Source organism: Erythrolamprus reginae, chromosome 1 (genome assembly GCF_031021105.1).
Source record: "Erythrolamprus reginae isolate rEryReg1 chromosome 1, rEryReg1.hap1, whole genome shotgun sequence".
NCBI lineage: Eukaryota > Metazoa > Chordata > Lepidosauria > Squamata > Dipsadidae > Erythrolamprus > Erythrolamprus reginae.
The window spans coordinates 140,430,383-140,446,284 of NC_091950.1; the positions used below are offsets into that span (position 1 = coordinate 140,430,383).

Genomic DNA, 15,902 nt, shown 5'->3' on the forward strand with positions numbered 1-15,902 from the left:
CAGTGTTCTCAACCTTAGCAGTTTGAAGATGTGTGGACTTCAAGTCCCAAAATTCCCCAGCCAGCATTGCTGGCTAGGGAATTCTGGGAGTTGAAGTCCACAAATCTTCAAACTGCCGAGGTTGAGAAACACTGCTCTATAACCTTCATTACGTATTTTACTATGTGTATACCCACTAAAACCTTCATTGTGAATTGGACAAAATCAATCAATCAATAAAAGAATAAATTATCCGTGTGCTCACAACATTGGGAATGTTTCCAAATGTTTCTAAGGCGGCGATGAACGTTGAAAACGGCCAGCCTCCCTAAACGTTGTCGCCCAACTATTCAACTATTTATAGCAATTTCTGCCTCCGAATTGGGCATACTATGAGAGTTGTGTTGGCCTATCACCAACAATCCGTCTTAAACACAGCGAAGGGCTACGTAGGATTCCAGTTTTTCGAAATCAACTAAAGTTCATATGAAAAGTAATTTGGTTACTTTTGCTGTTTTCTAAGAATGACTAGATACATTGCATAGGTGCGGCTTGTTTTGTGTATTCACTATTATTTCCCGTTCCCGGAGCTTGACAAGCATCGCTGAATAAATGTACTTTTCGAGTACATTTCAAGTACACTTCGAGACCCGCATTGGGACCAGCAAATGCATGACGGGAATTGTAGTTTTCCCCCGGCAGTCCCACCCGGATCCAGAAGTCGCTTGTGCTCGCCGGACGGTTAGGTCACGTGGCGGGGGTTGTTTCCCCTAACGGGACCTGAGCGAGTGGAGCGATTCCGTTTCCGGCCTCTTGCTGAAGGTTCGCGCGGGAATCTTGGCCTGTGGCGTGGTGGCGTTTTAAAAAAATCGAACCGGACTATCGAAGGCTGACTCTTCCTCCTCCTCGGCCTTCGTGGCCCCGAAGCCGCCCCAAGGATCAAACCATCACAATAGCCATAGGGGGTTATTGTCCTGCGCGCCATGTCCCTCATATGCTCCAGTGAGTGACCCCGTTTTCTCCTCAGTTCTCGTTCCCGCACACAGTGGCGGCCTCGCACGGAGGGAGGCGGCTTGAGAGAAGGGCTCCCCTTTGAACAGTCCCAACCGTTTGGCCGTTAACTGTGACAGTTCCCAATATTGAGATGTCTGAGGGGCTGCGGTGTTTACAGTCCGCGAGGGAGGATTACGGTCACTGTTGTAGACTGCAGTGCAGATAGATCGGTAGGAGCCATCTGTAGAAGGCGGGACACCAAATAATGGATTCAGCCGTCCATTTAAATGTTAGGGAAGAAAAACCCATTTTCACAATTTGGCACCTGATCTCTGAACAGTTAATAGGGGAAGATAAAGCTCAGCACTTCTCAATTGTACATCATAGGGAGCTTTTTTTTTTTTGTTGATCAGTTTTTTTTAAATAGTGGAATCTGCTAAAAACAGAAACTGAGTTCGGTTATAATGAATTGTGAAATTGCCTAATTCATATAAAAGTGCAAAAGGCTATTGAAGCGGTCAAGGCCAAGCATCTGCTCAGTGTGGGAATTTTATACTCATCACATTTTTTGATCTCCCTCACAGAGAATGCAAATTATTCATCTATTACAAATTACAATCCACAACCCAGCCTTGCTTTAGTATAGATCCAGTGAAGAGGAGACAGTACCTTTCTAAGTAATTAGTTCAAGTGTTCACCTGCTCAGCTACAATCTGCCTTTCTGCAATTTAAGACCATTATCCTTTCTCCTGCATTTTGGAATGATGAGCATCAGTTTTTCACTTGTATTAAACTATTTCTAATACTAGAAAAATGCTATCTTATTCCATTCATTTATTCTTTCCCCCCCCTCAAAGTTAAATACCTCCAGTTCCTTCAGTTTCACATAAGCATTTCTGGTCCTCTGATTTCCTTGTTGACCTCTTTACCCACGTAATTTACTTTGAATCTTTTGTTTTTGGGGTCGACAATATTTTAGAGCTACCTGAATCAGAATGTAATGACCTAATTTGAAACTACCATCAAAACAGACTTGCATTCAGTTTTTGGTAACTATATGATTTTTCCTTGCTCATATTTAGCTTACAATTAACATCTTTTTCACAAATACTGCTATCAATTAGATATCCCACATTCTATAACTTTTTTTCAATGAAAATATTTGCATTTGTCACTCACATTTTATCAATATTTTCTTTTTAATTTTTTTTCTCTGTCTTGTTGAATAGAACGTTTCTAAAATTTCCTCCCAATTATATTCTCAGTTTCTTGGATTATGTTTATAAGTGTATAAAGTACAGATTGTGATGTGAGCATACATGGCATTTCCACTCTGATGTCTTGAGAATTGCCTGTAAGTCTGATTTGCATAAGTAATATTTCCAACTGGTTTTTAAAAAATATATTATTAAATCAACATTTTGGTTATCTTCTTTTGGGACTTGATATTCTAACTGAATATTGCTTGTTTGTATAACAATCGTGTGAAAATCCATATTGTGGGAGGTCCTGCTGTTGTTACCATATGTCTGTAAACCAAAAGACAGTTTTGATTTACAGAAGTTTGTTTTATTGATTTTTTTCCTACCTCCACCTTTTTTTTTTTGCAGTTTCTAATGAGGTACCAGAGCATCCCTGTCTGTCTCCAGTCTCAAACCATGTTTATGAGCGAAGATTGATTGAAAAGTATATTGCAGAGAATGGGACTGATCCTGTTAACAACCAGCCACTGTCTGAGGAACAGCTGATAGATATCAAAGGTAAAGAAGATCAGGAGAATTGGTTTGTGTAATGCAGAATATCTAATCTGACTGATCTCTTACAGTGTTGTATAGAAGTCTTGAAAATACTTGTTAGTTTATGGTAAGAGATAAAATAATTCCAAAATATCAAGGCCAGGTTTAGAGATCAGGTTCAACAGATCAAATTAGAACAATACAGTGATCCCTCGATTAGCACGGGGGTTACGTTCCAAGACCTCCCGCGCTAATCGATTTTCCGTGTTATAGTGGTGCGGAAGTAAAAACACCATCTGCGCATGCGCGCCCTTTTTTTTCCATGGCCGCACATGCGCAGATGGTGGAGTTTGCGTGTGGGCAGCGGGGAAGACCCAGGGAAGGTTCCTTTGGCCGCCCAACAGCTGATCTGCTCCGCAGCGCGGAAGCAGCGAGGAGCCGAAGATGGAGTTTCCCCGTTGCCCAGGCAAAGGGGAAACCCCATCTTTGGCTCCTCGCTGCTGCTGCGCTGCGGAGCAGATCAGCTGTTGGGCGGCCAAAGGAACCTTCCCTGGGTCTTCCTGCTGCCCAGGCAAAGGGGAAACCCCAAGAGAGCCAAAAGAGCACCGGGCCGGTTGGTTCCCAACCAAAAGAGTTTACCCCGATTGTCCTCGGTGGGGGAAAACAGCGCGTCGCCAGGCTCCCCATCTTCAAGAGAGGCGCGACGGCTAGCCAGGATCCACGCAGGGGAGAAAAGGCGCGCGCTCCCAGCCGCTGCGCCCCGCTTGGAGAGCAGCGGCGAGCAGAGCACAGAAGACGACGAGGCTTTCGAGGGCTCCAAGGCGGGCGGCGGTGCATCCTTCGAGCACGCCGGCGGCGACCCCAAGCTGAAGGCGGCCACCACACACACACACACGCCGCCACCGCCATCCACCCCGCCGGGTTCCCCGCTTGCTACCTCTTCGCCTTCTCCCGCCTCCGAGGCCGACCAGCCCAAGCCGCAACAGACACACACACACATACACGCACTCCCTCTCTCGCGCTCACACAGACGCACTCAGACAGAAAAGAAAAAAAAATCCCCAAAAGAGAGGGACAAGAGGCAGGCACAAAGCGGGGGCACAAGGGGAGCTGCCCGGCAGAGGTTGCTTTTTTTCTTCTCGTGGGCAAGTGGAGGGGGGGAGAGAGAAGGAAAGAGAGAGAAGGAAAGAAAGAGATGAGAGAGGGAGGAAGAGAGTGTGAGAGAGGAAGAAAGAGAGAGAGAAATGATAGAAAAAAGGGGAGAAAAAAAGAGAAATGAGAAAATGATTGAAGCAGAGAATGACAGGAAAGAAAGAGAAAGAGACAGAGAAGTGACTCTTGGTGATGACGTATGACGTCATCGGGTGGGAAAAACCGTGGTATAGCAAACAAACCGTGGAGTATTTTTTAATTAATATTTTTTGAAAAACCGTGTTGTAGCGTTTCGCACTAATCGAGACCGTGCTAATCGAGGGATCACTGTATTTCAAAAAGTGCTGTACAGTGTTCCCTCGATTTTCGCGGGTTCGAACTTCGCGAATAGCTTATACCACGGTTTTTCAAAAAATATTAATCAAAAAATACTTCGCAGGGTTTTTTTCTATACCATGGTTTTTCCCACCCAATGATGTCATAGGTCATCGCCAAACTTTTGTCTGCCATTGTTTATTGGCCGAAATGTCAGCTAATCAGTGTTGTTATAGCAAAAATAATAATTATTGTTAATAAATAATTATGTTTATAAATATCAGGATCACTAAGTGTCTTATTCAATGGTGAGTACCAGTAATAATGGTGAGTAAATGGTTGTTAAGGGTATGGGGAATGGTAATTCAGGGGTTTAAAGTGTTAAGGGATGGCTTGTGATACTGTTCATAGCCAAAAATGATGTATTTACTTCCGCATCTCTACTTCGCGGAAATTCGACTTTCGCGGTCGGTCTCGGAACACATCCTCTGCAAAAATCGAGGGAACACTGTATGTATAAATCTTATTTATTAAATTATATGATACCCATCTCTCTAACCAAAACAACACTTGACTAATGTATCTCTGGCACTTCTCCCTAATCAGAAATCCCACCTAAGTTTATGTTTGCATTTTTTCACTTTCTACTTTTTCCATTGTTTTAATGTTGCTCTTTCTTTTTTTTTCTTTTCTTTTTTTTAAAAAAATATTTTTATTATTTTTCAAAGACAAACATGACACACACAACCAGTGTTCCCTCTAATTTTTTTGGGGGGGGGGCGGAACAGTATAGTGTCTGAGCGGCAGTCCCTTCAGGACTGGGCGGCACAGAAATAATAAATAAATAAATGAACGAACAAACAAACAAAAAACCCACCCTGTTTTGCCTCAGAAATTTCAAAATAAAATACTGCACTGTGTGTCTATAACAGTGAGCTCATAATAGGGCAACTCTATCAATATCAAAATGCCACTTCAATAGTTGAGCTAGTTTCAAACTAGATTTTGATTTTCTTTCTCTCTTCCTTACTCCCATTCTTTTTCTTTCTCTTTTCCTTCCTCTCTTTTTTCTATCTGTTTCTCTTCCTCTCTTCCTCTCTCTCTCCTTCCCTCTCACTCTTTCCCTCGGCTTCTGGGCAGGTTTCGAAAACTCTGAGTTGATGATGATTTTTAAGTGAGCGATTGCTCACTGCTCAGCTTAGAGGGAATTATGCACACAACATATAACATTAAATGGAGCTATAGTCACTCCGCTGAAAATAGAAGTCTTCATTGTACAGAAAAAAGAAAGAACTTATTATTGTTTAGATCCATCCAGAGAATATATGAAAATATCTGTTACAACTCACTGCATAAAAACACATCTAATAGTATATTAAAGTATATTTTAAAAATCTTAATTTATGAGTTAAATCAAATCCAAATTACCCATCTCCCTAACCAAAACAACACTTGACTAATGTATCTCTGGCACTTCTCCCTAATCAGAAATCCCACCTAAGTTTATGCTTGCATTTTTTCCCTTTATACTTTGTCCATTGTTTTCATGTTGCTCTTTCAAGCTGATTTGTTTGAATATCTGTCTCCAACAATAATTATATCAACGTCTGGTCAGATTTTTATAAAACAGGTGTCCCTTCTGCAGCTTTGTTCAGCTCCTTGGGTTTTAAAATAGCAAGGCATGAATGCAACCTGTTTGCTTTTCTATTGCCATCCATAGTCTTCAATTCTACCCCCTGCTACATCACAAAATAGGCAAAATTAAATTAGTCACTAAAATTGAAGCTGACAAAACTGCCACGCCATGTTTTAAAGGCTTATGAGGATAAATTTGGGGGTTTTCTATAATTAATCCTTGTATATATTTTGTTTACAGTTGCCCACCCAATTCGGCCTAAGCCTCCTTCTGCTACTAGTATTCCAGCTATCCTGAAGGCACTACAAGATGAATGGGTATATATATATATTAATACAATAATCCAGAATTCTTATTTTATTATGAGCAAGTAATTTCTGCCACTCATGTAACATGAGAAGTCAAATTTTCTGCTTGTAAAAGAGAGTCGTAGGAATCAATAGGCTGGTGTGAAATGACATGAAAGCTATCCATTTTATTTTTCCTGTTCACAAGAGTGGGAAGACCAAAGAAGAAAGTATTGGACTGATTGATTGATTGATTGATTGATTGGATTTATATGCCGCCCCTCTCTAAGAACTCGGGGCGGCTTACAACATATAAAAAACAATACAAAATATCCTAAATCTAGTTTTAACTAAAACTAACAATCTAAAACTCCAGTTTATTAAAAAGCCAGTCACTCTCATTCTAACAAACAAATCATACGTTCATTCATCGGCAGGGGCTGATGTCTAATGTCCCCAGGCCTCTTGGCGGAGCTGATTCCAGAGGGCTGGAGCCCCTACAGAAAAGGGGGCTGTCATGCTGTGTGTCCACTTCCAGACAATGTTAATGTTCTGAATTACTTCCTTCAGGATGCTGTCATGCTACACAGTTTTACCTTGCGCCAGCAGCTTCAGACTACGCGACAGGAACTTTCTCATGCACTCTACCAACATGATGCTGCCTGCCGTGTTATTGCTCGTCTCACCAAAGAGGTGACTGCTGCAAGAGAAGGTATAGTGCATAATTTTTTTATTTTTTTTAATGGCGTGCAAGAAGGGTCCCCGTTTTGCCAACTGTGTTAAACCTACCAAATCATCTTTTTCTTCACAGCTTTGGCAACTCTGAAACCCCAGGCTGGCCTCATTGTTCCCCAAGCTATACCCTCTTCACAACCAAATCAAATGGTATGTTCCACATATTTTTGTAATACTCTTCATGCCGTGTCTTCTTTCTCTGAACCAAAATGCTGTACTTGTTCTTTTTTCCAGGGTGCTGGGGAACCAATGGATCTAGGAGAGTTGGCAGGAATGTCAGCAGAAATTATCCAGAAAGTAAGAAATGTTTTGAGTTCAAAACTACAGATAAACTGTAGTAGGAATGTGCAAAAACATGTGCTTTGAACCACTTTTGAGTATACTGTATAACATTTAATTTCAGGCACTTTCACAGCATAGTTTTTTTATTTTTCCTGTTTTTCTGTCTTGCAGCTTCAAGACAAAGCCACAGTGCTGACCACAGAGCGGAAAAAGGCAAGTGCCCCTTTTTACTAAACTGAGCTGTGGAATCTCAGATGATTCTGGGATGTGCACATCAATTCTCTTAGCATAAGAACCGAGAGATCCAATTTCCCCGTCCTAGGTAGTTTGTTTCTTGGTGGATGAATTTTGTTTGCTTTTTCTTTTTTGCAGAGAGGGAAGACTGTGCCAGAAGAACTGGTGAAACCGGAAGAACTTAATAGATACCGGCAGGTGGCTTCACATGTGGTAAATATATGATTGATTGAGAAGATTATCTGAAGAGCCCTGAAAATTCATACATTTATTTAACAATGGTGGTGAATTTCCTACTTTCATTCAATATTTAAATTAATGATAGTTTTTACATTTTTGATATTGTTTACTCCTAAACTACTTTTAAAAATACAGAATTTCTTGTATGTTCATACTACCTCTGCATCAACATAGAGTAAATCTTGGTCTTCACTACCAAAATCCAGTGATGTGCTACTGGTGTTTTGCTCATAATTTTAATCTTGGTTCCTCTGTTTCATTATGTCGGGCAATTAATTTACTATGTTGGTGCTGGATTTCCTTATTACTTTTTCTGCTAGTCTTGCAAATCTGTAGTGGGATGTTTACCACATCTTGTCAAGCTATAAATTGCTTAGTTTTTAGAAGCATTAGCAAACAAAGATGTGGAGTAAGCACACACAAACACCGCCCCCACGCCCCGCCTCCCCCCACACACACAGACACACATTTTTTGTAAAAAACTCTTATATTGCTCATTGATCAGTGAATAAAATGGGAAGATTTGGAATGTTAATTGTCATACCTTGTGTTTTTAAACAGGGATTGCACAGTGCCAGTATCCCTGGCATCCTTGCTCTTGACCTGTGTCCTTCTGACACCAACAAGATCCTCACAGGTATGTTAAGACTTCTACTTCCTTTATTTCCCAGACTGATGTTTTTTGCTCTATGTTTATATTTGAAAGGATAAAATCTTATAACTCATTCCCGTGTTGCTGACGTCTGTTTCCATGAAGCTGGAATGAATTAGTAAAGTTACTGCAATATTATGCCAATAATATGTATTTTAAATCAACCGCTGAAGAATACTCCTATTAATAGATTCTCTTGCTGAGCTGCTCTGGTTTCTTGTTTTTATCTTGTTTTCAGGTGGAGCTGATAAAAATGTTGTTGTCTTTGACAAGAGCTCAGAACAGATCCTGGCCACCCTTAAAGGTCACACAAAGAAGGTCACCAGCGTAGTGTTCCATCCATCCCAGGTAAGGATTCTGGAGTTTTGTGCAGTCTTTTTCTGTAAGAGAATCTCTTATGAGGTTTTCTTATACATTTGTTGAAGGAATCCGTTTACATGTAGTCTTACAGAATTGGCATTTAAGGAGATGGACTTCTGTTTTCCCTCCAGGAACTGGTGTTCTCAGCATCTCCAGATGCCACTATCCGGATTTGGTCAGTCTCTGGCGGTTCCTGTGTGCAGGTTGTACGAGCCCATGAAAGTGCCGTCACAGGGCTGAGTCTTCATGCAACTGGGGATTATCTTCTGAGCTCTTCTGATGACCAGGTGGGAGTGAATGCAGAGTATCTTTTAGCTTAGATTTAAAAGAAAAATAAGGATTCAACAGTCATGATCTTCTGGCACCAACTGCTTATGTACAACCTCAACCTTTGCTTTTTATAGTATTGGGCTTTCTCTGACATCCAGACTGGCCGTGTTCTCACCAAGGTCACAGATGAAACTTCTGGCTGTGGTATGGATTTTGCATTTAGAATCTAAATTGTATATTCCGTGAGACATGCTTGCACGAGTGTGGTCTCAGTGTGTTGGGCATGCGGGAGGGAAGAAGCTGGTTGGAGCTCCCTCACATGCAGTGATCCAATACTCTTTCCTGCAGCTCTCACCTGTGCTCAGTTCCATCCTGATGGACTTATTTTTGGAACAGGAACAATGGACTCTCAGATTAAAATCTGGGATTTAAAGGTAAGAATTGTGTTGTATTATGACAAATAATATAGTTCAAGAATATAGGAAACTTTTACTTTGCGAGATTGATGGATTTGCTGACACTGACCATGTTCTAGTAATATATGCCACATATTTTTTATTTGTTGCTTACTTGCTGTTTTAAATTCATAGGATTATCTGCTGCTTTAAGTTCACCATTATATTTTATCTGAAGGGTGCTTAATGTTGTAAAGACTTGCGATGAATACTGGTTGGAACTTGGAACACTCATAATCTTCAGGAATTGAAATATGAACTCAAATATCACTATTGACTATTTAGATTGTCCTTAATGCTTCTTTCTTTCTTTCTTTCTTTCTTTCTTTCTTTCTTTCTTTCTTTCTTTCTTTCTTTCTTTCTTTCTATCTATCTATCTATCTATCTATCTATCTATCTATCTATCTATCTATCTATCTATCTATCTATCTATCTATGTCTATCTGTCTGCCTGTTTGTCTAGGTATGGTCCTGTATACCTATACAGTGATACCTCGTCTTACGAACCCCTCGTCATACGAACTTTTCGAGATACGAACTCGGGGTTTAAGATTTTTTTGCCTCTTCCGAACTATTTTCACCTTACGAACCCACCACCGCCGCTGGGATGCCCCGCCTCCGGACTTCTGTTGCCAGCCGAAGCGCCCATTTTCGCACTGGTGGGATCCCCCTGAGGCTCCCCTCCATGGGAAACCCCACCTCTGGATTTTGCAATGCTACAGGGGAATGCCAGCATCGCAAAAACAAATTTGCGATGCTGCGATTTTGCTGAGGTTTCCCTTGCTGGGAAATCCTACCTCCTGACTTCTGTTGCCAGCAAAGCGCCCATTTTTGCGAATGCGGAAGTCCGGAGGTGGGATTTCCAATGGAGGGGAGCCTCAGGGGAATCCCACCAGCGCGAAAACGGGCGCTTCGGCTGGTAAAAGGGGTGAATTTTGGGCTTGCATGCATTAATCACTTTTCCATTGATTCCTATGGGAAACATTGTTTCGTCTTACGAACTTTTCACCTTACGAACCTCGTCCTGGAACCAATTAAGACAAGGTATCACTGTATTTAGAAAGAATTGATGATGATACTATAAAATATAGAAGTCTCTTGCTTCTTCGTTGTTGCGTGACAAGAATGATGCCATTATCAAATATTTCCTCTTCCCTGGAAGAGATAGATTCAAAAATGGGGATAATTTGAAATAAACCCCCTCTTTATGGATTATGATCACCATTCTTTTGAATCAAAATAAAGTTGGAACAATTATGTTTATATTTTTATTGCTATTTTCAGTATAAAGATTTAAGGTATCTAAATGGTTATGTAAAGCGTCTTTCTTGAGAAAATATTTCCTTTCAGTGGTGGCATAAGAATTTTTTTACTTACCACGGTTGTATTATCTAAGTGTGTAGAAGGCTTTGGTGATGTACTAAAGGTTCATTTTATTCTCTTTCAAATAGTTTTAAAATAGTCTATCTCAAATATCTATCATCCTAGGTATTGCTGTCAATGTTATGTTGAATTCAAAATATTATACAGGAATGGAGAATGAATGGTCACATATCTGTTAATGGTGAAGGCAGAGACTAGACATGAGTTGCATTTATTTGGAGGGTACAGCATCACTCTTAATATCCACTATTTGCCTTCTTCAGGAACGGACTAACGTTGCAAACTTCCCTGGACACTCGGGTCCCATTACTAGCATTGCCTTCTCTGAGAATGGCTACTACTTGGCCACTGCTGCTGATGACTCCTCCGTCAAACTCTGGGATCTCCGTAAGCTGAAGAATTTCAAGACGCTGCAGCTGGATAATAACTTTGAGGTTAGCCTGAATGCATTTTGTTTGTCAGTTCTGAATTTTCTATTTCTCTTTATTTTAATATAGCCTACTGAGATAATTTTTGACAGATTTCATCTAGCTGCTTTTAAAGCTTTGGATTCTCTTCCTTGGAATGGGACAAACCTGTTACCTCTATACTATATGAGAGCTTGGTTTCTTTTGAAATGTGTGCAGCCTCACACTACAGCTGGCTTACATTATAGCACAATACTAAAATAGTCCATACCGTAACAAAGTCAGTAAATAATCACAAATCATCTCTGGTTAGGCTCTGTCATGACAAAGACTAACATTCCAGGAAGACTGCAAAAGACCAGTATTTCCTGAACGTTAATAGGGAAGGCATCATCCCTGACATTGGAAAGGCAAACCTGTTCAGTATGTAGGATTCATAGCAGAGACGGTTATTTCAGGGACCCATTTTCCCTTAAAGTAGTGATTTTCTTGTTTGTATTGGCTGGGTAGATTTAATCAAAGTAGATAGTTTCAGAGATGTCCCAGAGTAGAGTTCCCTAACCTTTCTGGGTTGGCAGCCCAGGGAGGGAGAAAGGGGATGATTTTGTGAGAGGCACAGGCGCAAGTGTGCATGTGCACCCGTGACGTTTGTAGCAAAGTTCACCTGAGTGGGGCCATGATAGCCTGTAACACATCTTGCATGAAGGGCCTCAAACACCCACAGTGACACTAATGCAGGCTGGTGGCAATTAGCCCACCGCTCAGTAGTGGGCTGCACCCCATTAGTTGGGGGGGGGGTTGTCCTAGATCATATGAATATATCATGCTTTGCTTCTAAAAATCTATTTTATGTGCCTTTTCTCTTTAGGTGAAGTCTCTTATCTTTGATCAGAGTGGTACCTATCTGACCTTGGGTGGTACTGATGTCCAAGTATTCATCTGTAAACAATGGACAGAAATTCTTCATTTCACAGGTATTAGATTGTTGGTTTTTGTATCATTTTCCATTATGTAATACTGTCTTTTATACTTGTGATTAGCATCAGTAACTTCATCTTTTTCTGATGCCCTCTGTTTCTTTGAAGTGATAATCATAGAGTGAAAAATATGTTGTCTGACTGCCTTTTCTTTTTTCTACAGAGCACAGTGGGCTGACAACAGGAGTAGCCTTTGGGCACCATGCTAAATTCCTCGCTTCCACAGGCATGGACAGAAGCCTGAAATTCTACAGCCTGTAGCTTCTGGTTTTACGATTCAAAGCTGCTGAAGCCTATTCTTTGCTGTAATTAAAAACTATGGGATAAACGTGGGGTGTTGGACTGATGGAACATCATGTACATTATAGCTGTCAGTTTTCTGCAGCATGAAAAATTGCCCTCAAATTTAAATATACAGTGATCCCTCGTTTTTCGTAGGGGATTTGTTCCAAGACCACCCGTGAAAAACAAATTTCTGTGAAGTAGAGGAATGATATTTTTTAATGTATTTAATGAGCATTTGGACTTTTAAAATCCACCCTTTGTATTAAACAGTCATTCTATAATGTTTCTCAGCTGGAACTACATGTGATATCCTACCAGTTTCTTTAATAGAGTACAGTAGTAGTGTAGAAGAATTTTATGAATTTTAATGGATTTAAAATTTTCAATAGATGTAATGGTTTTAAGCCCCCTTTGAAAACCCATGAAGTAGTGAATCCATGAAAGATGAACCGTGAAGTAGCGAGGGATTACTGTATTCGTTTCTCTTTCCCTCCCTCTCCCTCTCCCTGCCTCTCTCTTCCTCTCTCCCTCCCCCCCTCTCTTTTTCATGTAGATCTGTAACTGTAAGAATACTTAGTCAAAACCCATCCATTGCTGACAATCTAGTAGGGATAGTGGCAGAGATGAGGATGAAGAAAGGGAGGGGGGCAAATTTTTGTATGCTGCTCTAGTTTCATTAAAAAAACTGTTCAAGTATAACAAAGTGCTTTTGGATGGTGGTATCTCACACTTCTAACATTTGAATTTTGAACTACATTTTGCTAAAACAAACAAGTTGGCTGTATCTTTTACGAATATTTATGCATCAGAAGGTATCACAGTTCAGCAATTAAAGACAGTATTAATTTATAGCACAATCTGAAGGTAGTATATTCATTAAATGGAATGTTTGAAATACAACCTCAAATAGGGAGCATGCATACTTCTTTGAGATGTGAAATCTGATACAGTGATACCTTGTCTTACAAACCCCTCGTCATACAAACTGCGAGATACGAACTCGGGGTTTAAGATTTTTTTGCCTCTTCTTCTGAACTATTTTCACCTTACGAACCCGCCGCCGCCGCTGGGATGCCCCACCTCTGGACTTCCGTTGCCAGGCAAAGGCTCCCCTCATTGGGAAACCCCACCTCCAGGCCTTCTGTTGCCAGCGAAGCGCCCGTTTTTGCGCTGCTGGGATTACCCTGCCGCATCGCAAAAACTCAGAAGTCTGGAGGTGGGGTTTCCCATGGAGGGGAGCCCCAGGGGAATCCCAGCAGCGCAAAAACAGGCACTTTGGTTGGCAAAAGGGGTGAATTTTGGGCTTGCACGCATTAATCCCTTTTCCATTGATTCCTATGGGAAACATTATTTTGTCTTACAAACTTTTCACCTTACGAACCTCGTCCCGGAACCAATTATGTTCGTAAGACAAGGTATCACTGTACTTATTTTATTAGAATTGACAGTAGTATGCTACGTGGGCCAGGACCTGATTTGCATAAAGCCGCCTTTCTGTGTCTAGATATCTGTTTTGATCAGTCTTTTTCTCTGGGTCTTTTATTTCCAAATACTTTCATTTTAGTTTCATTACATTTCTTTCGTAAATGTGTACATTTTATTCCGTATAAACATTGTTTTAAGCATCACTTGGTTATATTCGTATGAAACCAAGGCCATAAAGTAATTAACCATGTTTTAATATAACATTTGAGGTGAATCCATTCTCTGTTTATGGATCATTGTGTCAGAAGATTGAAATACTTAAGCAAACTGGTTAAATTAATCCTGGAAATTGTGTTATATTACTACAGCCTCAGCACTACGTTTTCTTTAAGCAAAACATACTTTCAGAATTTTCCTGAGAACTTGCACACAGGAACTGTCATAGGATATTAAAACATCTAGTACATTTTAGATATTAATATCAGAGGTGGCCATATTTGTCTGGAAGTTGGGTCATTACATTTACCGGTATTCAAAACAGCTGGATAGAATTTTTTTTTACAACTTTTTCATTGGAAACGTGGAGCTACAAGGATTTCAGTTTTACCTGTATGATATTTTCAGTTCTGAACTGGAAGACAAAAAAAGAGGTTTTCACAGCTCACAATTTGATACTGAGGTAGCCTCTTATATTCCTGCTGCAAGTAAACAAGAGGTTAAGCATGTCTCAGTGTAACAGTATCAGAGGTCATAGTTCTACAGTGATCCCTCGAGTTTCGCGATCTCGAGCTTCGCGAAACGCTATATCGCGATTTTTCAGAAAATATTAATTAAAAAATACTCCACTCTTCTCTCTCTCTCTTCCTCTCTCTCACTCCCTTCCTTTCTCATCTCTTTCTTTCTTTCCTTCTCTCTTTATCTCTCCCCCTCTTGCTCTCCCTCTTTTTCTCACTTTCCCTCTCGTGCACCGAGCGACGGGCGGGCGGACAAGCGGCGGGCAGGCAGGCGGCGGACAAGCGGCGGGCAGGCGGGCAGGCAGGCGGCGGACAAGCGGGCAGGCAGGCGGCGGACAAGCGGCGGGCGGACAAGCGGCGGGCGCGGTAGCAGCGAGGAGCCGAAGATTGGGGTTTCCCCTTTGCGTGGGCGGCGGGGAAACCCTGATCTTCGGCTCCTCGCTGCTGCCGCGCTGCCGAGCAGATCAGCTGCTGGGCGGCGGAAGGAACCTTCCCTGGGTCTTCCCAGGTGCAGAAGTAAAAACACCATCTGCGCATGCACGGCCATGGAAAAAGGGCGCGCATGCGCAGATGGTGTTTTTACTTCCGCACCACTATATTGTGAAAAATCGAGTATTGCGAGGGGTCTTGGAACGTAACCCTCGCGATACTCGAGGGATCACTGTATTCTCACTTTAGCTCCCCTTTCAAATTTTGTGGGATTGTCTTCCAAGTAAGGAAAATAAGGATTGCAATATTAAATCTTTGCCTCAACTGGATCACTATAGATTTTCCTTTAGTTATGACTGGTCTTTTAATGGCTGTTCAAAGTTACAACAGACCTCTACCCCCCAAGCTACTTATAAACCCATTTCAAAGTTATGGTTGCTGCACTGCATGGACAGAAGCAATGCCATTTTCACTATGCCTGCAAACCTTTGTGGGTGCACCAAAATGGCAAATGTGAGGATGCTACAAAGTCCAGGGACAAACATCTTCGTTTTTCTGCCTGTGAAAACTGCATTAAGACAGAAAAATGGAGTGGTTTTCCCTCGTTCATGTGGCAGTGGCCCAGTTATTACTTTGTATACTCTTACAAAAGCTAAAAGGTCAATTTCATGGAAGTGTATAATAGCTTCTGTGTTCAGAGCTATGCTTAGGGAATCCAGCCTAACAGAAGCAGCAGTAACTGCATTATAAAGTAGATAGCCTTAATTGTTCTCTCTTATCACAAGACAATAGATTCACAAGATAATAAAGAGGTAGGTGATGAGAATAGGACCGCCTCCAAAGTCCAATTTGGAGTTGACACTTGGAAAATGGTTTGTATTACAATTTGAAAGTGGTAAGAATTTGTAACTCTTTTTTCATGCAAGGAAATAAATC

At 41.2% G+C, this 15,902-nt stretch overlaps 1 protein-coding gene across 1 annotated transcript; it reads left to right on the top strand.

The window, feature by feature from the left end:
* Positions 1-626: 626 nt before the first annotated feature.
* On the top strand, positions 627-13,081 carry LOC139175898 (pre-mRNA-processing factor 19-like). The gene is made up of 16 exons (XM_070767274.1): positions 627-981; positions 2,583-2,732; positions 6,052-6,128; positions 6,669-6,810; positions 6,910-6,983; positions 7,068-7,130; positions 7,287-7,328; positions 7,488-7,562; positions 8,151-8,226; positions 8,480-8,589; positions 8,733-8,888; positions 9,006-9,075; positions 9,220-9,305; positions 10,973-11,143; positions 11,985-12,090; positions 12,257-13,081. Exons 1-16 carry the CDS (start codon positions 963-965, stop codon positions 12,352-12,354), a joined length of 1,515 nt encoding a protein of 504 aa, XP_070623375.1. The 5' UTR covers positions 627-962; the 3' UTR covers positions 12,355-13,081.
* Positions 13,082-15,902: the final 2,821 nt, after the last annotated feature.